The 27,347-nt window shown below is 41.4% G+C and overlaps 1 protein-coding gene across 6 annotated transcripts; it reads right to left on the bottom strand.

Moving 5' to 3' along the window:
• CEP55 (centrosomal protein 55) lies at positions 1-24,819 on the bottom strand. Of its 6 annotated transcripts, none has more exons than XM_055560060.1 (9): positions 24,490-24,785; positions 22,579-22,773; positions 20,159-20,434; positions 17,277-17,345; positions 9,430-9,580; positions 7,868-8,181; positions 6,316-6,387; positions 5,523-5,648; positions 1-148 (listed from the first exon to the last, which is right to left on the bottom strand). In XM_055560060.1, the coding sequence occupies exons 2-9, from the start codon at positions 22,759-22,761 to the stop codon at positions 110-112; spliced, it is 1,230 nt and encodes a 409-aa protein (XP_055416035.1). In that variant the 5' UTR covers positions 22,762-22,773; positions 24,490-24,785; the 3' UTR covers positions 1-109. The 6 variants fall into 6 exon arrangements, with proteins under 6 accessions (XP_055416035.1, XP_055416030.1, XP_055416032.1 ...); XM_055560055.1 differs by lacking the exon at positions 1-148 and adding an exon at positions 2,556-3,678 and having other exon boundaries at positions 24,715-24,819; XM_055560057.1 differs by lacking the exon at positions 1-148 and adding an exon at positions 2,556-3,675 and having other exon boundaries at positions 24,490-24,784.
• Positions 24,820-27,347: the final 2,528 nt, after the last annotated feature.

Raw genomic sequence — 27,347 nt, 5'->3', positions numbered from 1 at the left:
AGTGGGGGCTACTCTTTGTTGTGGTGTGCAGGCTTCTCCTTGCGGTGACTTCTCGTTTCAGGACACAGGCTCTAGGGCGCTCGGACTTCAATAACTGTGGCACAGGGGCTTAGTTGCCACACAGCATGTGGGATCGAACCTGTGTCTCCTGCATGGCAGTTGGATTCTTTACCACCGAGCCACCAGGGAAGCCCTCGAGGTTTTTTCCTAACTCTCTAGTCTCGGTTCCACCCCACCACCACCTATCTCCACTTTATAAAGATTGAGTGAAAATACACATCTTCCTAATCTACACAAGGTGGCTTAATTACCATTCCACAAAATCTGTAAATCACACAGCAAAGCTAACTTTTTTCTTTCTCCTTCATTAAAACCTTTATTTCTTATCTCCTCTGATATTTAACATTCAAAACAGTTTACTTTCTCTATCTTTGTTGCAATGTGCCTTTCAACATCAAGTTAATAAGATACAAAGGGACACCTTTCACCCTATCACAATCTGGATCTACACCTCTGCCCTTTGTCGTCACAAAGTAACCACTCTAACACAGGCCATGTTTTCCTTTAAGCAGTGTTGAATGATTCACTCTCAACATAAGTCTAGGAACAAACACTGTTAAAACTTGAATATTATGCTTCCTTGAACCTAGCTTAGTCATCACCGCTTTCATAAATCCTCTCCTGTCTCACCTGTGGGGTGACCTCTAACAAGGCACTGACCTCACTTGTGCTGCCATTCACTGGTCAGCCTTGATGTCCACCTTGCCTTGGCTCTTCTAAGGTGGTTCCTGCTGTACTCTCTCCACCTCTAGTGCCTGGCACCACACCTTGTCCGTTGCAGATGGATTAAATATTTGCTGAACCAAGTGAGGAAACTTGTGCTTGGTATATCCCCTAAAAGAGGTGAGACTCCTTCAAGGGCTTCCCCGGTATCTCAGTGGTAAAGAATCTGCCTGCCGACGCAGAAGACGCAGGTTGGATCCCTGGGTTGGGAGGATCCCCTGGAGGAAATGGGAACCCACCCCAGTATTCTTACCTGGGAAATCCCATGGACAGAGGAACTTCATAGGCTATATAGTCCATGGGGTTGCAAAGAGTTGGACATGACTCAGCGACTAAATAACAACCTTAGGGCAATTTTGGGGCTTCACTCGCAGCTCAGATATTAAAGAATCTGCCTGCAATGCAGGAGACTGAGGTTCAATCCCTCGGTCAGGAAGATCTCTTGGAAGGAAATGACAACCCACTCTAGTATTCTTGCCTGGAGAATTCTATGGACAGAGGAGCCTGGCATGCTACAGTCCAAGGGGTAGCAAAGAGTCAGGCATGACTGAGTGACTAACACATACACACACTTATCTGTAATACTTGTTAAACTGTGTAGTGGAAGATGTGTTGGTCCTTGGGTTAAATCAATACAGTGTGTCTGGCAAGCAACAAACTGAAGGTTATTGTCAGGTGCTAATTCATTGTCGTACAGGTGCATGCCACTCCTTTCTCTGGTTGCTTGGTTTGAGAGACACAACTTTAATCTGAATCTGAGTGCTCCTCTCTACTTGTGGACTGCAGGATGCACCCTAGGGCTCAGCCTTCCCTGCCCCTTTCTCCATTATCTCTTCAGATCCTGGGTAACTTGGACCTACCTTTTACCTTTGGTGAACCTACCTTTTACCTTGGGTGTCACCACTAGATTGGGGGTTTTCCTGGTAGCTCAGCTGGTAAAGAATCCACCTGCAATGCAGGAGACCTGGGTTCAATCCCTGGGCTGGGAAGATCCCCTGGAGGAGGACATGGCAACCCACTTTAGTATTCTTGCCTGGAGACTCTTGATAGACAGAGGAGCCTGTGGGCTATAGTCCATGGGGTTGCAGAGTCAGACATGACTGAGCAACTGAGCACAGCACAGCACGGCAATAGATTGTATTCTTCAGTGTCTTACTCATGTTTCCCACTCAACCATCCAAAGCCAAAAAATACTAGGTTCAAAGCAGAGAGCACAGCACAAACAACAAGGAAAATAAAGAGAACCAGACCAACAAATACTGGATTTGCCTTAGAAGGCAGAGCACTGGGGATCTTGGAAAGAGTAATTTTTCAGGAATCATTTCATACAAACCAAAATGGTAGTGGCTCTAACAACCACTCCCATTGGGAGTCAGGGCCTCCCTCATGTTCCTACAAACCTGCTAAGTGACTGGGTAAGTCACGCCCCTCTCTGGGACTCTGTTTCATCAGGGAGTTAAGGCTGGACTAGTTCAGTAGTTCTGTCTTCAGTTTTACCCCAAAATGCATCTAAAGAACTTGTTGATAAGGCATATTCCATGCTTCCCACCCCCCCAGAAACCCTGATTTGGACCTCAAAGAAGGCTGAGCATCAAAGAATTGATGTTTTCGAACTGTGGTGTTGAAGAAGACTTTAGGGTCCCTTGCACTGCAAGAAGATCAAACAAACCAATCCTAAAGGAAATCATTTTACACTGTATGTTTATCTGTAACTCTCTGGCACCCTTCTCAGGGCAGAAATCTTAAAAATACCAGTCTATATACATATACTCTCCTCATAGCAAAATTTATTAAATAACTCTTTATTCTTTTCTCCTTTACATTACCAATAGTAGCCCAGTGTTAAGCATTTTAGAAAACCTGAAGAAATTTTTTAAAAAAATCTTGGTTTATGCACACATGTATAAAAATATTCAGATAACCAAATATCTGCTCATTACATCACCCAGCTTTCAAGACTGCCAAAAATAAATAAATAAAACATTTGCATATCAAAAGAGAGGGCTCGGTGGTTTTGTTAAAATTCATTTTAACAATTTTAGCTAACTAACATGTGCTGATGAAATTCAAGTTAAAGGTATAGCCAGTTAACATCACAGAAAGCACTGTGTGGCTAGTAAGGAGTATTCCTTAAACAGAATCTACTTTTGCTTCAAACACAGCTAGGTCTACAGTTTCAACAGTCAGCAGCAATAAAGATGAAGAAAACGCCCAACTTTTCTAATAACTACTCTACCATAGAAAGGAAATATAAATGAAAAGAAAAAAGTATCACCATCTCTTCACAAAGGACATCAAAGTCAGAATGGTAGGCTTATGAAGTGCTTGGATTAAAAAATAATAACAATAAAGATCCCTGGTTAATTGCCTTCGATTTTTTAAAAATCCGAAAAACATAAAATATTTGCTTGTTGGTGTAACAGATTTGACCTACAAGCAATAACCTGAACTATCTTTTCTTCATCAAGTACTTTAACAGTGCAAAATGTTGGCAGTCTCAGCATTCAATGCTCAGAAATGCAAAGCAGGCAAAAAAACAAAAACAAAACACAGTGATTCACTGCTATGCTAGACTCTTTAAGGTAGACAGACAGTTTCTGATGTGAGGTGAAATAAGGAATTCAAAATGACCATTAGCTAACATAAGATACAGTATTGAATCTTTTGGCACAAAAACAAAGAATAATCACATTGCTACTTGGAACAGTATTCAACGTGGACGAGTAGATCTCGGTGTTCGGTGGCTGGGTATTGGATATTGCACTTAGGACATTCCACCAGGCTTTCATTTAACGCAGCAGTGGGACATTTTGGTGAGGCGACTTTTCCTCGGTTTTCAGTCTCCTTTTGGAAAGTGACTAATGGCTCTGTGAAGGCAAACTCACGAATCTGCTTCTGAAAAATAAGTGTCAAATGAACACGGTTTGTATAGATGGCCTACCATTCAGCAGTTGTAACTGCTCCATAGATACTCCAGTTGCTTCAGCCCTCTAGCTAGATTTTCTTCTGAATCTCTCCGGTCACTGGTATTATACTGGTAACTTATGAGGTGGTTACGCATGAATGCAAAGTTGCTTCAGTCTGACTCTTTGTGACCCTATGGACGGTAGCCTTCCAGGATTCTCTGTCCATGGGATTCTCCAGGCCAAGAATACTCGAGTGGGTTGCCATGACCTTCTACAGAGGATCTTCCCTACCCAGAGATCAAACCCACATCTCTTATGTCTTCTGCATTGGCAGGCGGATTCTTTACCACTAGCACCACCTGGGAAGCCCTTATGAGGTTGTTATATATCACTGAAATTACCCAGGAAGTACTAGGATCGGGCATTTACATAGCAGGTTTTATTAAAATGCTTAGAGTCACATGTAAAGGTGGGCCTATGGGCAATGCTGACCAAGATTGCTAGGTTAAAGACGGGCAACTTCAGCAATAAAGAACTGCATGGAATTAAGAGTGGCAAAAAATTTTAGCAGGTCAAACAGGTTATACACAGGAATGACTAAGATACTACATAATTCATTTGTGATGTCTCATTTTCATGTTTTTTTCCCTGAGAAATTTAGAACAGTCAGTAACTAAAAATGAACATTTTACAGCATACTGTAAAGATGAATGGTAGGAAAATGAAGAAAAATACAGGAAAATTATGGATTCATTTGTATACTCCTTGGCTTCCTATACTTTGATAAATAGTCATAAATAGGAATGAATTATAAATTTCAATTTTAAATATTATGATAAAAATCAATGACATAAACAGAGCCAAAAATGTATTTTCTGTCTTTTATTCATAAAGAAATTGCAAATGATTTTAAAAACTGCTTTTTTCTCTTTTGAAAACTGAGGAATTCTATTTGTAACATTTCACCCTGTGCAAATATTCTGCAATACAAGGATCATACACAAAATATGGGCTAATGGGACAGACCCTAACAGGTTTAGTCCAGGGCTTACTGTGTGGTTCTTTAGCTTCTAATTTGTGTCCAACTCTTTTGCAGCTCCTTGGGCTGTAGCCCACCAGGCTCCTCTGTCCATAGGATTTCCCAAGCAAGAATACTAGAGTGGGTTGCCATTTCCTTCTCCAGGGGATCCTCCCCACCCAGGAATCAAATGATCTCCTGCATTGGCAGGTGGATTCTTTACTACTGAGCCATCAGGGAAGTCCCTCAAAGCTTATTAGTAGAATGAAAATAGGTAAATCAAAACCATTTCCTTATAGAAGCAATGTTATTAAAAAGGTTAATGTTTTAAAAGGTTATGTGTTCAAGTTAATTCACAGAATGTGCTTAATTCAGTATGCCTACAAGAGTGTATTAACAGTAATAGTCCATTAGCCCTAAAAGCAGCAATTTTTTCTTTCTTTTTTTTGTTTAAAGAGAAAAGCACAATTTCAGTTCAGAATCTAAAACTGCCCTGCCTTGCTCCCTTTGTCCCCCAGACCAAAGTCTGTTCAGTGCCTCCAGAATCACAGAGCCCAGAGTGGGTGGGGATGATCCCAGGCACTGGTAATGTTATCATTACCAAGAGGCCAGTAATGTCCCTCTGTCTAGTACTTTCAACTGATGCTCAAAGGGCAGATGCTTCACATGAGGCAAGGGATTTGATTTGACTAATTTAAGAAACAGCTATTCTTAAACTGTATCCTTCTATTTTGGGAACTGCTTTGACATATAAATAGAAAGATGGCAGAAAAAGAAAGATGAAATAAGTTTTTGTCTAACCATTCCAGACTCACCAAGGATTCCAACTGTGTTATTTGATTTCTTGCTTTGCGGAGCTCCTTAAGAATTACATGCAATTGATGTTGCATATTTTGACGGTCAAGTTTTTCATTTTCAAAGTCTAAAGTACATGCCTGCATCTGGAAAAAAGTGCCCAAGACAAGACAATGACAGCTACTGTATACTGTCTAGTTTTCCTGACTGGATGTTTCTTTAGTATCGTAAGAAAAAAACAGGTTGTGCCATCAGACCAAGAACTCCTCTGAGCACAGGGAGATGTTGATAAATGAAGAAGCTCTGTCCAAGGAGCAAAGCCAAAGTGTGAGGTCTAAGTGAGTGAGGAGCAGCTTAAGAAGTTGCTGGTTAGAATCTGTCCTCCTCATCCTCCTTTTTGTGGGGAAGGGAAGGAGATGGCTGTTCCCTGGTTTCGAATATACTAAAAATCTCTGGTCTCTGAGAGTAACTGGTCTCTCTTTGAGTTCTACTTGAGAACTACTATCAAGTAGTTCTATTAGGAACATCCTGTCAGACTACCAGCCATTTAGGGAAGAAGAAATTTTGCTAAGGCAAACATCTACCGACATGTCAAGAAAACTGCCATGTCACCTTAGAGAATTCTGTTTAGCCTAAAGATAGTAATGGGAATATATGGCTCGCACAAGTCATCACTTTCAACATTTTTGTTAAAGTTTTTAAAAAAACATTTTCTAGAACTTACAAATGGTTCCTCATTCAACAGTGTAAACATGAGGAAAAATTCCATTTCTCAAAGGTTAAACTGAATATAGAAGGAACCCTCATGAGTACCTGTTGTTCCAACAGAGCTACCCTTGTTTGTTCCTCCTGCTGCTTTACCAGAGACGTGTAAAGAAACTGGACCTGTAGGGTGCAAATAGAACCAACACTGTCACATCAACATTTTATAGCTTGACCTTGACCCAGGATGCATGAAAGGCTCACAAATGTCACATCTCTAACCAGGGCAACACCTGCTCTTCTGGGTGAATCCTAGCTGTGGTTGGACAGCTATCTGTGCAAGCAGCTGAGCAGTACCGCCCCGGCCGAGTTCCCTGAGGCACAGACTGAATGTAGACAAAAAGCACTAAGTCGCAGTGGACAAGCAGGTCCTAACATCCACTGATATTTCTGAGTAGGATAAGAAAGCAGAGCTTGGCCTCCTCAGCCACAGAGTTGGAGCAAAATTTTCAATCATTTCTGCTTAATCTTTTGTAAATATCACTGCTCACACCTCTAGGCAGAAGTGAGCATGGTAAAGACTGAGAAGGCAAATGTTATAGACCATTTTTTCCCTCTCACTCAAATTTTGGAGGATTTTAGAAATCACTATTCTAAGAGTAGCAGTAGCTAACATTTACCTAGCCCTTTAATTTACAAAGCGCTTTCACCTTCTCTCAGCTGACCTTCACAAAAGTCCTATGAGGTGAGGAGAGGTTATAAGATTTATTATTATTAATTTGACACACAAATAACCTGTCAGTCAGAGAAGTTAGCTGATTTTCCTCAGGCCACACATCCTCGATGATACCTGGGATAGACCACAAATTATGTGTTTTCCATTATTTCATGCTGCTGGGAAAAAGTTAATAAGTTTCTCTTGAAACAGTACTGAATTCTAATAAATCTAATGTAGTAATGCCAACATTACTGAGACAAACGTTCCAGATCTGGCTATGAGCATAGTGAGAACATGGGAGGTATATAGTGAATTAACTTGAGAACAGTTCACAGTGCCAGCCTAGGAATCAACCTGGATCCCCCTCTTTCAGCTTCCCACACATGCCTACCTCCTCCTCCCCACCCCCCATCTTTTGGCTTCCCACACATGCCTACCTCCTCCTCACCCCGCCTTTCAGCTTCTTACACATGCCTACCTCCTCCTCACCCCCCCATCTTTTGGCTTCCCACACATGCCTACCTCCTCCTCACTCCCCCCCTTTCAGCTTCTCACACATGCCTACCTCCTCCTCACCCCGCCTTTCAGCTTCCCACACATGCCTACCTCCTCCTCACTCAGAACCTTTGTGTCTGTGATCTCTTCATCAGGAGGGAATTCCCAGTCACTCACCTTGCTGGTGCCTTCTCGCCATCAGCTTTGTCCAAATACCATCTCCTCAGTGAGGCCTTCGCTGGCCTCAGTTTCTCTTGATCATACTACCCTGTTTTATTTAGGTACTTGCTTATGGTCTGTCTCCCTTCTTAGCATGAACTCCTATGAGGGGGTAGGAACTTGTGTTGTTCCATGCTGGTTCCTGAGTAGTTAAAATAGCCCCTGACACTTCATAAGTACCATGAAAATTCTGGATTATGAACCATGGAAAACCATGCTGGTTAGACTCACCCGAGATAACAGCTCCTCAGATCTCTTCTTCTCTTCTTCAAGTTTTTCCCTGGCAAGATCATTCTCTTCCTTGAGCCTCTGTATTTTCTCTGTTTTATGCCTGTCATCTTCTAGATGTTGTACATCTGCCTTTCTTTGTGAACACAACAGTTGATTTAAATCTTGCACTTCTTTTTGGGTTTCTTCATATTTTCTTCGAAATTCACTCAGTTCAAAATTCAGCTGAGTTATGGTTTGTCGTTCTACCTCAAGATCTTTTTTTGCATTTTCCAAGAGATGGTTATAATATTTTTGCTTTTCTTCTTGAAGATAACCTGTGACAAACACATCATGGCACAAAATAGGTAATTTTACAAATTACAAAATAGGTAATTTTCCTGAAGAAATAAATGTAAATATGTTTCTGTAAGCATGATTGCATTTTTTCCTCATCTTCAAAAATGAAGACTCAAGAGACAGGGATCATGGTTGATGTTTGACAGAACAAGAAACAGAAGTTCAGGTATACTACTTGAAGTTACAAAATGAATAGATAGAAGAATCAGAAACAGTAATAGAATTATTCTGAGGGGGGGGGGATGTCACTAATGTCTAAAGAAAACAAATCAACAAATAGAGACATTAATGCATATACCACTTTGATAAAACACAGAGAGAGAGAGAAAGAGAGAGACAATAAGAGGGAGAGAGAAAAGAAAAATCATATTACCAAAGGAAAAAGCTAGACTTCACCCATAATTAAAAACCTACTTTTATGTGTAGCAAATTTATACAGGCAATACAGCAGTAACTTTGTCCCCTGAGGGATAAACAGTTTTGAATTCTCTAGAGACATTCCTTTCATACTGTTTTAGCATTAGCTTCATTTTAAATATTCAAATGTGAAGCTCTGAGATTATGAGCCTTCTCTTTCTATAATTCAAGGTTCCAGTGCCAGTGGGGCTGTCAGTCATTTAAATGAGAGCCTTGCACAGAGCTTGGCTCATCACCTGGAACTGCTGAGTCTATTTGTAAAACGAGAATAATGATCCTTTCTGCCCCCGCTCTTAGGCTCTTGTGAAACTCAATGGAGATCAGTGTCAGAGAAGCTGCAAAACCTTTGGCAAACAGCATCACTGATAAGAACTTCATCTCAGTTCTAGGGTGAGATTCAAATGATTGAAGGATCACGTATAAAAATGTAATCTTTCTCCTAGAGTTGATATGAATAACTGCTAAAGGGAAGCAGAATAACAAGATAGTCACTGACAAGGCTAGCACCGGGGGAAATGAAGCTGGAGCAGGACTTTGAAGGAGGGAAAGGATTTGCAAGGTGGAAAAAACCTAACGTGCCTGCAGAGCTGCAAGATCCCTTTACCCTGTGCCTCTCGCCCTCTGGTGTCAGAAAACAATGGGAGATGAATTCAGAAGGTTGGCTAAAATGGGATTTCTTACTTCAAGGCTAGCAGACTTGCTCTTGTTTTACTTTATAACACAGATCTATAAGAATCTAAATTTGATGCATCTCTCTTTTTGGAAAACGTCAGGCAGGCCAACCCAGAAGAACATTTTTACACCAGTACCTTCTGATTCAGTCTTTTTTGTCTGCTGCGGGAGTGTCTGAGGGGCTGTTTCCAGTTTCTGTTCCAACTCAAAGATTTTCGCTAGAAGTGCTTTCACGTAGACCTCTCGCTGCTGATCATACACAAGCCACTGCTGATTTTTCTCCAGAGCCTCACAGTGCAAATGAAAGCAAATCAATAATCAAAACCCAAACCCTTCAGATGGATAAGAGACCACACAGGACGCAGTCTTTTCCAGCATATAAATACTCGATGGCTCATATCACACAATGATTCCAGGCATCACTGGAATCTGTGTAAAGCTTCCCACACAGAGACACATTCCAAGGCCACACACCTTCAGAATTCCAAAGAACACGGCCAAGTCATGTCCACACAGGGTTACGTTCATCTGTCCACTGACTCTACAGTTTGCCTCATGTCGGTGCCCACATCATTCTCTGTTAACAGAATGTCTTTGTGGCAGAGGTGGAGGTGCAGTGCTCAGGTACTCTTTAAGAAGTATTTCCACCCACCCGAGGGCTCTGCCTGCGGGCTCTCCAAGGGGTGGACAGAGGCTCTGCCAGGCGTGCATCCTGCTCTGGCAGTGCCGCCCCCGCCCGCCACCCCGCCTTAATCCTGGGCCTTCCTCTTCCTTTCACAGATGTGGCTCCCCAATAAACTGCACTGCTGACTACTCCATCTCGTGTTTGCCTCCCGGAGAATCAAACTCAAACATCACCCTCTTTCTTTATCACCGGTTTTCATCTTTTAAAGCTCAAAAATCCCCAAATGGGACCTTTCATCTAGTTTGTATAGGGGTTTAGGAACTCAGTTGTTATAAACACATACCTACATATTTTAAAAACTTATTTTACCAACCATCATTAGCTTTTTTCTGTGTTTGCTTTTTCAAATAGATTGTGTGTGCTTAGTCGTTCAGTCGAGTTCTACTCTTCACAATCCCATGGACTACAGCCCACCAGGCTTATCTGTCCATGGAGTTTTCCAGGCAAGAATACTGGAGTGGGTTGCCATTTCCTACTCCAGGGGATCTTCCTCACCCAGGCATTGAATCCATTATCTCCTGTGTCTCCTGCATTGCAGGAAGATTTTTTTATATTAAGTTCCTTGAAGTGGCAGACCATGTTCTTCTGAAAGGACTCCCAGGTTTTGCATACAATGTATAGTCAAGAAATTATTTGAATGATGGACAATATTAATAAAATAAGCAGTGTCTATTTAAGTTAGCTGGTAACAGAGAAAGTGGTTTACCATTACTGCTCATGTTCACTTTTCATTTCAGTTACATATTTCCTACAAGAACCTCGCTATGCTTTACCAGCCACCTAGCATAAGTTGGAAAATTTTATAAAACCTCATCTATATTTTCTGTGGCTCATTCCACCTGATCTGTGGCAAGATATTAGCAAATATTCACATAAGAAGCTACATTACCTTTAGTGGATAAATCAATCAATAAATCAATATGCTATATAGTAGCATATATGGACAGGGGTGTATAGGTTTATGAAAGGCTTTAGTATGTATTTTATTTATTTATTTTTGGCTGCACTGGGTCATCATTGTGGTGCATGGGCTTTCTCTACTTGCAGAGAGTGGGGGCTTCTCACTGCAGTGGCATCTTTTGTTGCAGAGCATGGGCTCTACACTCTCAGGCATTAGTAGTTGAGGCTCACAGGCTCAGACACCCCGCAGCATGTGGTATCTTCCCGGACCAGGGATCAAACCCATGCCCCTTGCATTGCAAGGTGGATTCTTAACCCCTGGGCTACCAGGGAAGCCCAGATTTATGAAACTTTTTAGTGAAAAATTCTACTGATATTTTGATTGTTTTTTTTTTTTTTAATTTTATTTTTTAACTTTACAATATAGTATTGGTGATATTTTGATTGTTAACTGGGACAAATTCATATATACTCTGACTTAACTCTCACTGGTCTTAACCACTGGATCCTTGGAAATTCAGTCAAAGGCAAAGCCAAAGGAGCCTGCCAGGGCTGTACACAACTGTATAAACACCTCCCCTCATCCATACCCCCTGTTTTGCCAGTAGCAGCAGGACAGAAATTCAAGTTGAAAGCTAGCAAAGAAGATTCGCCGGTCAGTAGCAGAGGGAAAACGAAGTCTTGAAATGCTTATACTTTAGCACCAAAATGCGAGATTACAACTCTTCTCTCCTTTCCAATTGAGGTCTTCCATCCAAGAGCATGGAAAGTGAAAGTGAAAGTGCTCAGTCGTGTCTGACTCTTTGAAACCCCAGGGTCTATACAGTCCATGGAATTCTCCAGGCCAGAATACTGGAGTGGGTAGCCTTTCCCTTCTCCAGGGGATCTTCCCCATCCAGGGATCAAACTCAGGTCTCCCGCATTGCAGGCAGATTCTTTACCAGCTGAGCCACAAGGGAAGCCCAAGAATACTGGAGTGGGTAGCCTATCCCTCCTCCAGAAGTTCTTCCCGACCCAGCAATCAAACAGGGGTCTCCTGCATTGCAGGCGGATTCTTTACCAACTGACCTATCAGGGGCTGCCTCCTTTTTTTTTTTCTATGTTTCTGGGAGGCTGAGGAAATAAGTCTCAATTACTACTTGTGTAAAGAGAACATGCACAGCTAAATCTAATGTCACAGGCGTAAAATGTTCGGGACCCAGAAGGAGGTACACACAGTGATACTAAAACCCCTTCACCAATGGCCAAGCTCATTGGTAATGAGCCCTCTGCCCGTGCCACTTGTGCTAAGACTTGACTAACATGAAAGTGTGAGTCACTCTGTCATGTCTGATTCTGCGACCCCGTGGACTGTAGCCCACCAGGCTCCTCCGTCCATGGGATTCTCCAGGCAAGAATACTGGAGTGGGTTGCCATTTCCTTCTCCAAGGGATCTTCCTGACCCAGGGACTGAACAAAGTTTTTCCATACTACAGGCAGACTCTTTACCATCTGAAGCCCCAGAGAAGCCAAGACTTACATGAAACTTACTCGGTCGTGTCTGAACTTGTGGCCCCATGGACTGTAGCCTGCCAGGCTGCTCTATCCATGGAATTCTCCAGGCAAGAATACTGGAGTGGGTAGCTGTTCCCTTCTCCAGGGGATCTTCCCAACCCAGGGATTGGACCCAGGTCTCCCACATTGCAGGTGAATTCTTTAGCATCTAAGCCACCAGGGAAGCCCAAGACTTATCTACCCCCACAGAAATGCCTGCTTGAGCAGTGGCTCACTGTTGGATCTTGGTAATTTGGGGATTTATAAATCCTCACTTGGAGGCTGATTTCCTCATCAAGAACAGTGAGAGGAGACACAGGCCATGACCAATAGCTTTAGGTCAATTAATATAATGATCGCTTAATATTTTGAGGCAAAATAGCTATAGCTAGTAAGTTCAGTTCAACCTCTTCCTCTATCCCCCGAAGTGCTAAGTTGTTTTAATTATATTAATAACAGAATATTTTAAAGCTTCAGGACAACACTTGCTGAAACTGAAGCTAGGTTCCCTTAGGCTGACATTAAAACTATCCACAATCTGCCACTTCCCATCACTTCAAAGCACAGCCTGGCCTTTCCTTTCCTCCACTGCTTCCTTGTCTACACAATAATGCATACCCTCTGTGCCTCTTCCCTTCGTGCAGAGTGCTCTACAATCCCTTCCTATGTTATCTGCCCACTTAAATTCCACATTACATCATGTTCCAGCGAGTCCAGGCTTATCTCTCAAGGCTCCTCACCATAACTCTCCTTATCAAGTTTCCCCTCCTTTGTAAGCAACTAGTGATTTTTGTGTGCATTCAGTCTACTTGGCATCTTATACTCATGAACTCTTGATTGCTTCCTGATGATACTTCTTACCTTAACTATACCCTGAGCCCTCTGGACAGCTGGGCACAGGCTTGTTTAGATATTTTATTTCACAGTTCCTTATTTGTGTTTCTGTACCTAGAAGCTGCCTGATAAATGTTTGTGAATGATGTTGACAACATGGGTGGAGAAAATGCCTGCAAGAGCCAGAAAGCCTTGTAGACCTAGACCGGAGTTTGAGAGTGTTCAGAGAAGGGAGGAGAGAGCAAGAAGGAATCTAGCAGTTCCTTACACACAGTAGAACAATACATTTAGTGATTCAAAAAGAATAAAACACTTTCAAAAATCTATTACTCATTAAGTAATGCATGAAAATGTAATCAAAACATCTTGTCATAGAACTATCATAACTATTTCTGTAGTCTTACAAGTGCATAATACGTATCCTTTGTGTCATAATTAATCCTTGACCTGGGGGAATTAATTATTATCAATGATTAAAGTGTGGCAGCCAGGAGGTATGAGTTTTTATCCTTTAGGGCTGCCAGAAAAGAGATGGCACAAATACAAAGTTCTTAACAAAAAAGCTGCTTAGTGTAACTCAACTGAAGTAAAACATAGGTGTGCGTGTGTGTGTGTGTGTGCGTGCGCTAGTTGCTCAGTCGTGCCCAACTCTTTGCGACCCCAGGGACTGTATGTAGCCTGACAGGCTCCTCTGTCCATGGAATTCTCCAGACAAGAATACTGGAGTGGGTTGCCATTCCCTTCTCCAGGGGATCTTCCTGACCTAGGGATAGAACCAGGTCTCCCACACTGCAGATTCTTTACCATCTGATCCATCAGGGAAGCCTGATTCTAGTAAATGTGCTGCCAAAGTGAGGATGAGGCATTATTCTAAAGGACCACATGATGGCGATGTTACTTCAATAAAGTAATAAACATTTCTTTACTCCTGATTTCAAGGACTCTGTGTCTACTTTCATTTCTTTATAGAAGCAACAAAAAGTAGATTTGATAGCTGTCAGTGGATGTTGACATTATGAGTTTTGCATCTTTAGAGTCTTCCTTACATTAGTTATCTCTTCCAGCTTTGTGTCTCTACACATTTGTTAGACATGCATTTATCATGTTCACCCAAGTTATCAATAAAAATATAGAAGTAGATAAAGTGAAGCTGTGGGGAATGCCATGAAAGCTCTTCCTCCTGCTTTGGCAGGGATCCATTAAATATTTCCTTGGGCAAAAACTCTAAGAGATTGAAATGCTAGCCTATATTGAAAGAAGAAAAAATACGCATCAATTGACAAAACTAGAACACGGATGGTAGATTAGAAGTATTATGTCCATGTTAAATTTATTAAAGGTGGTATCTGTATGGTGGTCATGTAAGAGTATCCTCATTCTTGGGAATATACAGGCTGAAAAGGCTATAGATATACGCAACTATTTCATGGTTCAGAAAAAATATTATGTCTGTGTGTGTATGTGTATGTGTGTGGATAGGGGTGGGGACTGAAAGAGAAAGTATAAAATGGGATAAAATGCTAATGAGTTCAATTTTGGTAAAGAGTATGTGGACTTCTGTGTACTATTTTCCATTCTTATAACTTTTCTGTAAATTTGATTTTTTTCCAAATTAAAGATAATTATTATTTATCTTCAGTAATTCTATGTTTAAAAGTCAGATTTTTTTTTTTTTTTTTGGCTGCACCATGTGGCTTTACAGATCATAGTGCCCCAACAGTGGATCAAAACCATACCCACCTGCAGTGGAACCCTAGAGTCCTAACCACTGGACCACCAGGGAATTCCCTAAAAATCAGATTTTTTAAATCAAGAGCAAGAAACACCTATTAAAACCGACATTCAGTTATTTGATTTTAAAGTTACGGACCAACTGGATAATGATTACAGCACTGAAAGTGAAAGTCACTCAGTTGTGTCTGACTCTTTGTGACCCCATGGACTGTCCGTGGGAATTCTCCAGGCCAGAATACTGGAGTGGGTAGCCTTTCCCTTATCCAGGGGATCTTCCCAACCATTGCAGCAGATTCTTTACCAGCTGAGCCACAAGGGAAGCCCAAGAACACTGGAGTAGGTAGCCTATCCCTTCTCCAGGGGATCTTTCCAACCCAGGAATTGAACCAGGGTGTCCTGCATTGCAGGTGGATTCTTTACCAACTGAGCTATCAGGAATGCAATTACAGCATTAACTCCATGTAATTATTTCAAAATATGAGCCAGATCTAAATGATAGTTGAGGAATGATACAGCTTGACCCTAAGAGAAGCAAAATAGATTTTTAGGACTTATTTTAGCCTAACAAACACTGATTCTTAAACAGGTGGGCAAACTTCTACAGGAAGTTTTGTGGGAGCTCTGCAGAGGGTATAGGATTAGAATGGCTGAGTCCTCCAAAGCCAAATAAAGCGACGGTGTAGACTCTGAGGAGTGAGATTTCTCTTTCCCTGCTCCTCAGTCTTCCAACTATAATTCTCCCCCTGGTCTGAAAGATCTGCTGAGATCCCAAAGGGATAATCAGAGCTTGGCCACCTCTCGCTCCTCAAATGTAAGTTAATGGTTCTCACAGAGCAGTCCTCAGACCACCAACAGTAGCAGCAGCACCTGAAGCTTATTGGAAATGGAGACTCTCAGGTTCTACCCCAGACTAATCATCATTACATAAAAATAACTTTAGTTGATATTTGGAGTAGTTAGCACTGCTGCTGCTGCTGCTAAGTCGCTTCAGTCGTGTCCAACTCTGTGCGACTCCATAGATGGCAGCCCACCAGGCTCCCCCGTCCCTGGGTTTCTCCAGGCAAGAACACTGGAGTGGGTTGCCATTGCCTTCTCCAATGCATGAAAGTGAAAAGTGAAAGTGAAGTCGCTCAGTCGTGTCCGACTCTTAGCGACCCCATGGACTGCAGCCCACTAGGCTCCTCCATCCATGGGATTTTCCAGGCAAGAGTACTGGAGTGGGGTGCCATCACCTTCTCCGAGTTAGCACTGAGAAGCCTAAAAATTACACATGGGTTTAAGAAAACAGCATCTATTTTCAGGCACTTTGCTAAAAGAGACACTTATTATAAGATTCAAGAAACTTCACCAGATTCCATCTAGTCATTCTTTCCAGTTGTCTAAATGCTGGGGATAATACATGACATACAAAAAACTTATTTTGATAGTTCTTTAAGAATTGTGTTTCTTCTTTATTTTAGCTACCTCTAGATAAATTACTTTGAAAAGGGTACTCTAGAACCCAGTTATACAGACACTAACGATTTAAATTCTTTTCTTGAAAATCAAATAGGCCTCAAGGTATGCCTGGTATGTGAGATAAAACAGGACTCTTAAGAGCATACTTAGATCAGGGTAGACATGCCAGTAATATTTCTGGAATCACAATATCTACCTATTGACCCAATAATTAAATCAAGAATTTCATACTTTGCATATCTAACCTTAAAATTTGAAAAAATACACTGTGACTACTAGTCCTATGTCCCCAATTTATTTAATTTTCAATGCAACCCACCAATCCATTTAAGATATAAGTTTGGAATAATATAGCTAACTTCATATCCAATTCTAGGAAAAAGAAATATTGAATACACAAAGAATGTATTTCCTTTTCAAACTAGGAAAGGAAATCCTGTTTCTAAAGGAATAATTTCAAACTAAAGAGGACATCTAGCATGGGTAAACAAAAAGAAAAAATAATACATATTAAATTACATTACTATAATAAAATTATTGAGCAAATTAGATTTAAGTGAAAACAGGATATTGTTGAGTTATTTGGTAGAAATGGATGATTTATAGCCTAAAGATTTCCAAGGCTTTCCTAGCCATACTTACAGGAACTGGCCCTCTTGAATGCCTGGAAAGAGACTTAAACGTGGTAACCCAGAGAGATGATCTCAAACCATTCATTTCTTCATCTCCTCAAAAGAATTTTTCAAGCTACAGCATTACTGTTGTCAATTTCCATGAAATTTAATAATAAAGGAATGAGTCCTCTTTAGCCATAACTTAATAAAATAAAAACAAACTTACATCTTTCAGCTGTACTTCCATTTCATGAATATTACTCATTGATGAATTGAAGCAACTTGTAGCCACAGTCTGTAAGTAAATCAATATTAGTTAACATAATAATTTAAGAACATAAGTTTGCTCATTATACTTACCTTCATAATAAGACAGTATATTTCACATACATCCCAAAATCCAGAACTGGTACATGCCAAGTGATGAGTAGCAGTGCGGAATTAAGATGTCCTGGAGGCCTCCTAAGCAGATTGGACACCCTGAGATTTCATATCTAATTTGATATCTGATGTCATCTGGACCCCAGAATCACCAGACTAGCCTTCAGTGGATATGAACAGCTCTCTGATTTTCACCAGGAAACAAAACCAAGCAATTGGCCTACTTAAATGAAATCCCTAAAATATTAAATTGTCAAATAAAAGATAAATTTTGTTTTCTAGAATTTATTTATATTCAACATTAGCAATAGTATTAATTAGTATTCATTCATATAGAACTCAAAATATAATTTGTCTCCTCTCTTTTCTTCATTTTTCCAGAGGGAATAAAAGAGGGGAAGTAGATGGTAAGTTGGTGGCTCAGATGGTCAAGAATCCACCTGAAGGAGATCCAGGTTTGATCTCTTGAGTTGGGAAGACCCCAGTATTCTTGCCTGGAGAATTCCATGGATGGAGGAGCCTGGCAGGCTATAGTCCATGGGGTCACAAAGAGTCGAACACGACTGAGTTGACAACACTTTCATTTTCCAGGTGGTAAGGTACCAAAGCTAACCAACAAAGCTCATAAAAAGCTGCATTTCAGTTTTTAACAGCTCTGAGGAAAGAGACTTGTGTGAAGGATGGCAAGAAAGCTCAAAATATGTATTTTCTTCTCTAGAGGTGCTCTTTCCCCCCTCTCAATTTAGTCCTTCAGGTGGAAACCATGACAGAGATAGTTCATCACATTTCTTTCCTTTTACCCTGGGCACACTGCAAACCACATTTCCCAGCCTTCCCTGTAGTTAGTGAGGTCATGAGACTGAATTCTGTCCAGTGGAATGTAAGCAGAAATGAGATATGCCAATCCGAAGCCTAGACCCCACAGGCTACCCCAGTTCTTCACGTGCTCTCTAGCCCACAGCTGTGTATAAAGGATCTGGTGGAGGACTGCAGTCTGAGAGATGAGGGAGCCACTAGAAGGAAGGAACCTGGATCTCTGAATGATTCTGTGGAGCAAAGCCTCCTCCACTCCAACTTAAAATAAGCTGCGACATGAGCAGAAAAATAATCACTTGTTGTATAAGACTCTGAGATTTGGAGGTCAGTTGTCAGGTGATTAGACATGCTGACTAGTACAGAAATTAACAGTGAGTATCCCGTAGTGATTATATGAATACATTTTTAAAATCATCATTTCTACCAAGATTTTTATTTCCATCTTCAAAAGTAGAGAAACTAATTCTTGAGCTTTAAGTAAAAGTGAAAATGAAGTCGCTCAGTCGTGTCCAACTCTTTGCAACCATATGGACTGTAGCCTGCCAGGCTCCTCAGTCCATGGGATTTTCCAGGCAATAGTGAAGTGGGTTGCCGTTTCTTCCTCTAGGGAATCTTCCCGACACAAGGCTCAAGCCCACATCTTTTGCATTGGCAGGCAAATTCTCTTAGAGTAGGAAGCCCCACTCTAAAGGGGAGATAAAGTACAAAGACCCTTAACATCACTGAAGCATTTATTTGAAAGCAATAGATTTTCTTCTGTAAGTAAGTTTTGGTCACTCGGTGGTGTCCGACTTTTTGCAACCCCATGGACTGTAGCCCACCAGGCTCCTCTGTCCATGGGATTTTCCAGATAAGAATACTGGAGTGGGTTGCCATTCCCATTTCCAGGGGATCTTCCTGATCCAGGAATCAAACCCAGGTATCCTGCAATGTAGGCAGATTCTTTACCATCTAAGCTACCAGAGGTGCCCTTTCTTCTGTAGGTAGTGTTAATAGCTGTAGTATTAGTATGATTCACATGTCCAAATTTTCAAGAGAATCAAAGGTCTGATCAGTAAGAAACTATTTATTTAGCACTATGGTGGCTCAGATGGTAAAGAGTCTGCCTGCAATGACTCAGGTTCGATCCCTGGGTTGGGAAGATCCCCTGGAGAAGGAAATGGCAACCCATTCCAGTATTCTTGCCTGGAGAATCCCCTGGATGGAGGAGCCTGGTGGGCTACAGTCCATGCAATCACAAAGAGTCAGACACAACTGAGCAACTTTCACTTCACATGCCAGGCACCCTGCTAGGTTATTCACATATATTGTAACATTTAATCTCCAGTACTCTTATCCTCATTTTACTGATGTGCAAACTGAGATTTAGGAGAGGGGTCTGGTGAATTCTAGCATTGTTTCTAAGGCTAGAGAGGTTAAGGAATTTGTTTAGACTCACACAGCTCGGAAGTGGAATCTGAACTCGGAGCTGCCTACCCATAAATCCACGCTCTTTCTACTACACTAGTGACTCGGAAACAGAAGACGGGAGAAAAGCGTACTTGCTGTTTTAACTGGGTGCCTCAAATGTGAAAAATAACCAGAAATGAAGCCATTCTTCTCACAAGACAAACTATAGAAAAAAGAATTCAATAAAATCGTCCTGGCTATTGTAGACACACAGCAGAATCTGTATTCTGAATACTCCCTTGGGCAAAACAATGGTATGGTCAGTGGAGGCAGCCATATTACCTATTTTTGCTTATAGAGAAGAACAGGACTATGGAAAAAAAAAAAAAAGTAAACCTGTTAGTATACTATACTGTTTCACCATTTGACAAGCATGTTTTAACAAACCCATTCTTCATAAGAATTACAAACTGTATTAGAAAAGATTAAAAAAAAAAAATCAGGTTTTAAAGAAATTAGTACCTGCGATAAATGAAGTGTATTGGCTTTGCCTTCAAGTTCAGCAAGCCTTGCAGTTGTAGCAGACAACTGTTTCTTCAACACATCTGTCTCTTCAGACAAGGATTTCAACAGCTGTTCTCTTCTTTCAACTTCCTTGGTTTTCTCTTCCAGCTGTTCAAGCAATGCAGTACTGCTGTGCTTGGCTTTCAGCTGGTCTCTGAGTCGCTGTATTTCTTTGTCCTTCTCTGTGAGGCGATAAACATTCTTCTCTCTCTCAGCTTCAAGGACTCGAATTTTCTAGATATAAACTAAGAAGAATCTTAGAACAAGGCCAGGTCAAACACAAAAATAAACAGTACATTACAACAAGCGTATAGGATGTATTTATTAGGTATCAAGTCAGCATTACACCAGATACCAGAACCAGAAAAATGCTCAGAGAGCTCATAGGGAATTAGACCAATACATTAATGCAGTATGATAAGTGCTGTGGTTAAGATATATATAAAATAAACGGGACATGGACACAGAAAGGAGAGACCACTTAGAAAGCTAAAGAAGAGCTGGCTCTCACCTGATTATCTGCTAATTATTCCCCCATCATGCCAATTCTAGTCATCTTAATGGCTAAAAGTTGAGTCACACAAAGACATACATGCTCACTGATGAACTTGGAGCAACAGAATTCAGATATTACAGAATGTTATAGCTGGATAAAAGTACATTCATAAACTTGCTTTTTGTTAATAAATGATTTGGTATCAAATCTAGAAGGTGATCTTCAAGGGAATGTTCAACATTTTCAAGGATTGGAAAGTTAAAGAAGGCATGTTAGTTAAACTTGCTGGCAAAAGGGAGAAAGCACTAATATAGAGATGATAGAAAAAGTAAGTAAAATGGCTTTACATGCTGACAAAGGGAAAAAAGCTTAACAGTTATTCAAATAGAAATGGGGACATAGAGTTGGATGGTTGTGTGAAAATGATGAGGGGATTTTTAGTTGCTGGGAGGGATTGGGGACAGGAGGAGATTGGGGACAGAGGATGAGATGGCTGGATGGCATCACTGACTGAAGGACATGAGTCTCAGTAAGCTCCAGGAGTTGGTGATGGACAGGGAGGCCTGGTGTGCTGCGATTCATGGGGTCGCAGAGTCGGACACGACTGAGCGACTGATCTGATCTGATCCGACCAGCTTAAGATAAGACAGTATTATGACACAGTACCAAAGAAGCCAATACAATTCTAAGATTTCATAGAGTACAGCATCCAGATTAGGGGAAATAATACTACTGCTTGAATCTGTGTTTGTGACTGTGTGCAATCCAGAAGCATTAATTCAAGAGGGACATGAACACCAGAAAAGTGTTCAGGAAAGTGACCAGGATGAGAAAAAGCCAGTAAAGCTGAAGAATATGGGGCTGGCCTATAGATAAGTAAGAGGAAGCAAGATTTCCTTGTATATCTGCATGCATGCATGCTGTCACTTCAGTCGTGTCCAACCCTATGGATGTAGCCTGTCCGGCTCCTTTGTCCATGGGATTCTCCAGGCAAGAATATTGGAATATCTTTCCATGCCCTTCTCCAGGGGATCTTCCCAACCCAGGGATCGAAACCCCATCTCTTAAATCTCCTGCTTTGGCAGGTGGGTTCTTTACCACTGGCGCCATCTGGGAAGACTTGGACACCTGAAAAGCTGTCAATCGGATTAAAAAAAAAAAAAAAAAAAGACTTGTTCTATGTAGCTTTAATGGACATAACTAGAACAAACTGGTAGAAGTTATAGGAAGTTTAATTTCAATTGATTATAAAGGGATTTTGACAGCCCTTGCTTGTCAGAAGTAAAATGAACTGGAAAGAGAGCTCTCAGGAAAGCTACTAGATTCTTTCACCAGATTACAAAATAATCTTTATGTCTAAGAATTGGTGATAGACCATTTCTCCATGCTTGAATAAGAATTCACCTCAATATGTGTTTAAAAAAATAATAAATCATTTGGTTTTATGATGTGCCTTATAAAGTAAAATTTAAAGAAATCCAATGGTATTATTTAGCATGGATAATTTGTTTTCTAACTATGAAAAATAAAAGTACTCTTGCAAAATAAATTGAACTGATTAAATTTTAAATCCTTCCAGTTCTAATATTCCTAACTCCTTTTCAGACTATGTCATAACAAATTGTAAATTAGGGAAATATAGTTTAACAAAACACAAAATGCTGATATCTGTAATGATTTTACCTTAAAAAAAAATCTGAAAACAAAAATTACTTGTAAAGTAGCCAAAATACATGATTAAATGAACTTCATGCTAAAATCTAAACCCCAAAGGTGACATGATTAGATTTGTTGTTTACATTTAGTGAACATAAAAACTAGATTATATCATAGACTTTCTCATCTCCCATAGTAAAGCTTACTACAGTTTAAAAGGTCTTACCTCCAAAAGTTTGTGTCTGTCTTTATCAATCAGCTTTCCTTTTCCACTTGTGATTTCACCTACCGATGTTTTTAAAGCTGTCATTTCTCCCCTAAATTTTTCTAATGCAGTTTCTGATTTGGAGTTACTAGGCTTTGGTCCCCATTTACTTTTAATTAAATCTTTGGGATTTCTGGAAGACATCTCTGAAAGTGCCTGTAAAAAGAAATCTGAGTTTACAAGGTCAAATCTCAGGTTTGAAAAGATCTAATAAGCTATTTACTAAACAGAAGAACCTTTCTATGTAAATAAAAGTGATACCGTGGGGTATGGCTTCTAGCTTGCTAACAACAATATATATATTTTAAATCTGGGTGGTAGATGCACGGAGGTATTCAATATGTCAACCTGTATGTCTGTGTTTGTGCAGGATTCTTATGTGTGTCATACTTCATTAGAAATGTTTCATTTTTAAAAAAATAGAGGGATAACCAATGATTAAGCCATTAAATGAAACCTGAAAGTTAGATTACAAAGACAAACTTTACTCCAGAATAAAAAGCCAATGACAAAAAATATAATTCTGAATAAATGGACATTGAAACATCATTACCTGACATTATGGTGTGTCCTCTGTTTGAGAAGATAGGCCTAGTTCAGTTCTATCTTAACTGTAATGTTCAGACAGCACAGTGGGCAGAAGTGAGAAGAATTCAGTATGAGGCATTTATAGGAAAAAGAGACCCAATATTCAAAGAATTCAGGAATGGCAGGAATTAAGAACAAGAAGTAAGGAGAAGCTTTGTTGCTAAGTCATGTCTGACTCTTTTCTGACCCCATGGACTGCCTACCCAAGCTCCTCTGTGGATGGGATTTCCCAAGCAAGAATACTGGAGTGGGTTGCCATTTCCTTCTCCAGGGGATCTTCCCATCCCAGGGATCGAACCTCTTCTCCTGCATTGGTAGGCGAATTCTTTACCACTAAGCCACCAGAAAAGGTTAGCCCTGGATTTTTGTCCATTCTAAGGTGAAAGACTAAGATACCTAGTAAAGGGCACAAAGCATCTACTACAGGCCACGTCTTCTACAAGTGGAGGCAAATCTACAAAAACCTTCACATAGAAAGTTATGACCAACCTAGACAGCATATTCAAAAGCAGAGACATTACTTTGCCAACAAAGGTTCGTCTAGTCAAGGCTATGGTTTTTCCTGTGGTCATTTATGGATGTGAGAGTTGGACTGTGAAGAAGGCTGAGCGCCAAAGAATTGATGCTTTTGAACTGTGGTGTTGGAGAAGACTCTTGAGAGTTCCTTGGACTGCAAGGAGATCCAACCAGTCCATTCTGAAGATCAGCCCTGGGATTTCTTTGGAAGGAATGATGCTAAAGCTGAAACTCCAGTACTTTGGCCACCTCACGCGAAGAGCTGACTCATTGGAAAAGACTGATGCTGGGAGGGATTGGGGGCAGGAGGAGAAGGGGACGACAGAGAATGAGATGGCTGGATGGCATCACTGACTCGATGGACCTGAGTCTCAGTGAACTCCGGGAGTTGGTGATGGACAGGGAGGCCTGCGATTCATGGGGTCGCAAAGAGTCGGACACGACTGAGCGACTGATCTGATCTGATCTGAAGACCTCCAGTGCGAAGAGAGGCAAAGAAAACTGCAAAAACAGGCACCTTTCTTCTCACCTCTGAGGTGAAGAAGTTTGTAGAATAGACATGAAAGGGAAAGGGAAGTCGCTCAGTCGTGTCCGACTCTTAGCGACCCCAGGCTCCTCCATCCATGGGATTTTCCAGGCAAGAGTACTGGAGTGGGGTGCCACTGCCTTCAAGTACTTGCTAATCCGCAAAATGCTGTACTAAGGAAAGGACTTGGCCAAGTCACTAGAACTCCCTGCTCTTGTCTGAAAGAGGATGATAACACTCACGGCAGAGCTGAAAGCGAGGATCCAATAGGCGACGGCCTCCCGGGTACAGGCACAAAGTGAGCGCCAGGGAACGGCGACTGGCTCCAAGGTAGGCAGAGATTGAATCCCAGCCAACGCGATCTCCCACTGATCCCGCCTCCCCCGCGGTCACGCCCGGCCTCAAGGCTGCGGGTCCAGGCCGCCTCCGCCACCCTCCGCGGTCGCCTCCCCGCAGCCAGCCAGCACCTGAGGCGAAGCGCAGCGCTCGTGTCGGCCCAGTCACACCCTTTGGCGCAGGAGCTGCTTCCGGGAGTTTGAATCCCGCGGCTGCGGGGCGGGGCACGTCACTGCCGGCGGGGCGAGGCTCTCCGATTGGCTGCGGCCTCCGGGGGCGGGGCCTGGAACCTGAGTGAGAAAGGAGTGCGGGACGTAGCTGGGCTGCGGGTGGAGGGGTGGAGCTCAAGTGGAGAGGACGGTGCCCAGGCCCGGAAGGCGTCTCCCGGATCCGCCAACGTTTTCTGGGACTTTGTCAATGCTTTTGTGAGGTCTCAGACCTCAAGTCAAGGTTTCTTTGTGAAGAACTGATTTGTGTTTATCTGCTTTGGGGCTGAAGCAAATTAGAATGCTGAGAGAGATAAATCCAGTGACTGAGAGCTGGGACTAACTCGTTCTGCGTCCTTGAGTTTGATTCGTCCTTCTGAGAACCAGTTTCGCCCTCTATGAAATAGGAGAACTGGATTCCACAAGGGGGCACAGCCTCTCTGTTTTCCTCTTGGGGTGAGCCTTCATCCTGCCAGAAATCAGGGTGGAGCCATGTGGAGTGTAGCAGGTGGAAGGATTGATAGGCACGCCCAGTTTGAATGCTGAGATTAGAAGCTCTAGAGGAAGCGAGCTAGGCAGGCGTTTGCTCCAGATTGCTGCCCTCTGGCTTGGCATCTATTGGTTAAATCCGGGTCATGGTTACCTGGACTTTGAGGACTTTCTCTCTCTGAAACAAACAAGCACAGAACGCGTTTGGCAGGGCCTGACGTTCTCAGACCGCTGCATAAACTCTAGAGAAAAGGCTACAGAAGCAAACCATCCTCTGAAAGTAGTGTCATACAAGGGTTAAACTCTGGATTAGAAATGAGTTTAGCCTGATTGCTTCTTACTAGTTGTGTGATCTTGAATAAATTATTTAAGCTCTCCGAGCCTCTCAACTTCCTGATTTGTAAAATGATAGTAATATCTACCTCACAGGATGTCGACTTAATGTGCATTAAATGAGAGAATCCATGTGAGGTGTATGGTGTTTAGTAAATACTGATGTCAGCCATTATTATATAAAAAGCAACAAATGAAAGTCATTCAGTCGTGTCTGACTAGACAGTCTATGGAATTCTCCAGGCCGGAATACTGGAGTGGATAGAGGTTCCCTTCTCCAGGGGATCTTCCCAACTCAGGAATTGAACCCTAGTCTCCTGCATGGCAGGTGGATTCTTTACCACTGAGATACCTGGGAAGCTCCACACCACCCCCTCCACCCCCACCCCGCGAAAGCAACAAACTCCTATGTTAAATAGAGTGGATGAGAAACCATGTAGAGAATTTTAAAGAATAAAAGAAAAGGCAAGAAGATAACGTTTGGTCTGTGCTTTCAAGGAGCACACATTTCTGATGGAAAAATTAGAATCGGGCTCTTTCATATCTGTTGTATTAATTTATCAAATGGAATTAGAGTGGGAGGAAGTTGAGGCAAACGATTAGTGAAGCTGTGAATTCTATGCATTGCCTAGAGTTGAAAGCAAGGGCAAAATTAGTCTCCCTAGAAATTTATAAATGTCTTGGATGAGAGAGAGAAAGGTCTGACTGCTCAGCTTGGTGTCAAATGGGGAGAGAAAAGACAGGAATTGGTAGGAACTGTGTGAAGAGGGGTGGCACCTGATAAACAGGGGTCTGGTGCCTGGGCCTGCTGGGCCAGACACCCCAGTTACACATCTGCTCCCCAGGACCCCTTCTTTTGGCAGGGACTTCCCCCATGACTGGGAACCCCTGAGAAAGAGGAGTAGGCAGGAGGCTCATTGGCCTACCTATCAGCTGATTTCTCAACAGAAACTCTACAGGCCAGAAGGAAATGACACAGTATATTTAAAGTGGTGAAAGTGAAGCTACAACCAAGAATATTCTACCCAGTAAGACTCTCGTTCAGATTTGATGGAGAAATCAAAAACTTTCCAGACAAGCAAAAGTTAAGAGAATTCAGCACCACCAAACCAGCTTTACAACAAATCCCAAAGGAACTTCTCTAGGAAGGAAACACAAGAGAAGGAAAAGATCTACAGAAAATAAACACAAAACATTTAAGAAAATTGTAATACTATCATATATATCAATAATTACCTTAAATCTAAATAGATTAAATGCACCAACCAAAAGACATAGACTGGCTGGGTGGATGAAAACATGTGCGTGTATGCACTTCCACTTACCATATCACTCTGCTTGACCCCTCAAATTGCATGTAATTATTTTATACTGTTAGGCTAATCATGTTCCCATTATGGTTTACAATCGTAATTATTTTTATTTTTTGTCTGGCTATTGTGAAAACTGATAAACATCTTTTATTATTGTGATTATGTAACTATTATTCATTTCATACCATTGTATCATGATTGGTCAACAGAAAAATAATAGAATTCTATATTACTAAGACTACCATTTAATAGAAAAACTTGTAATCACTTTTTAAAACCCAGATGCATGTCAGAATTATCTTGAATTTTTTGAAAAATACAAATGTCCAGGTATTGCTTTTTTTTCTCCAAAGCTCCAGTTATGTTTCTAATGAGCAGCCTTGTTCAAAAACAACTGGACTGTGTGATGATCTTTTACTTTTA

Source organism: Bubalus kerabau, chromosome 22, assembly GCF_029407905.1.
Source record: "Bubalus kerabau isolate K-KA32 ecotype Philippines breed swamp buffalo chromosome 22, PCC_UOA_SB_1v2, whole genome shotgun sequence".
Lineage (NCBI taxonomy): Eukaryota > Metazoa > Chordata > Mammalia > Artiodactyla > Bovidae > Bubalus > Bubalus kerabau.
The sequence above is the reverse complement of the archived record's forward strand: the minus strand, read 5'-3'. Positions and strand labels throughout refer to the sequence as shown.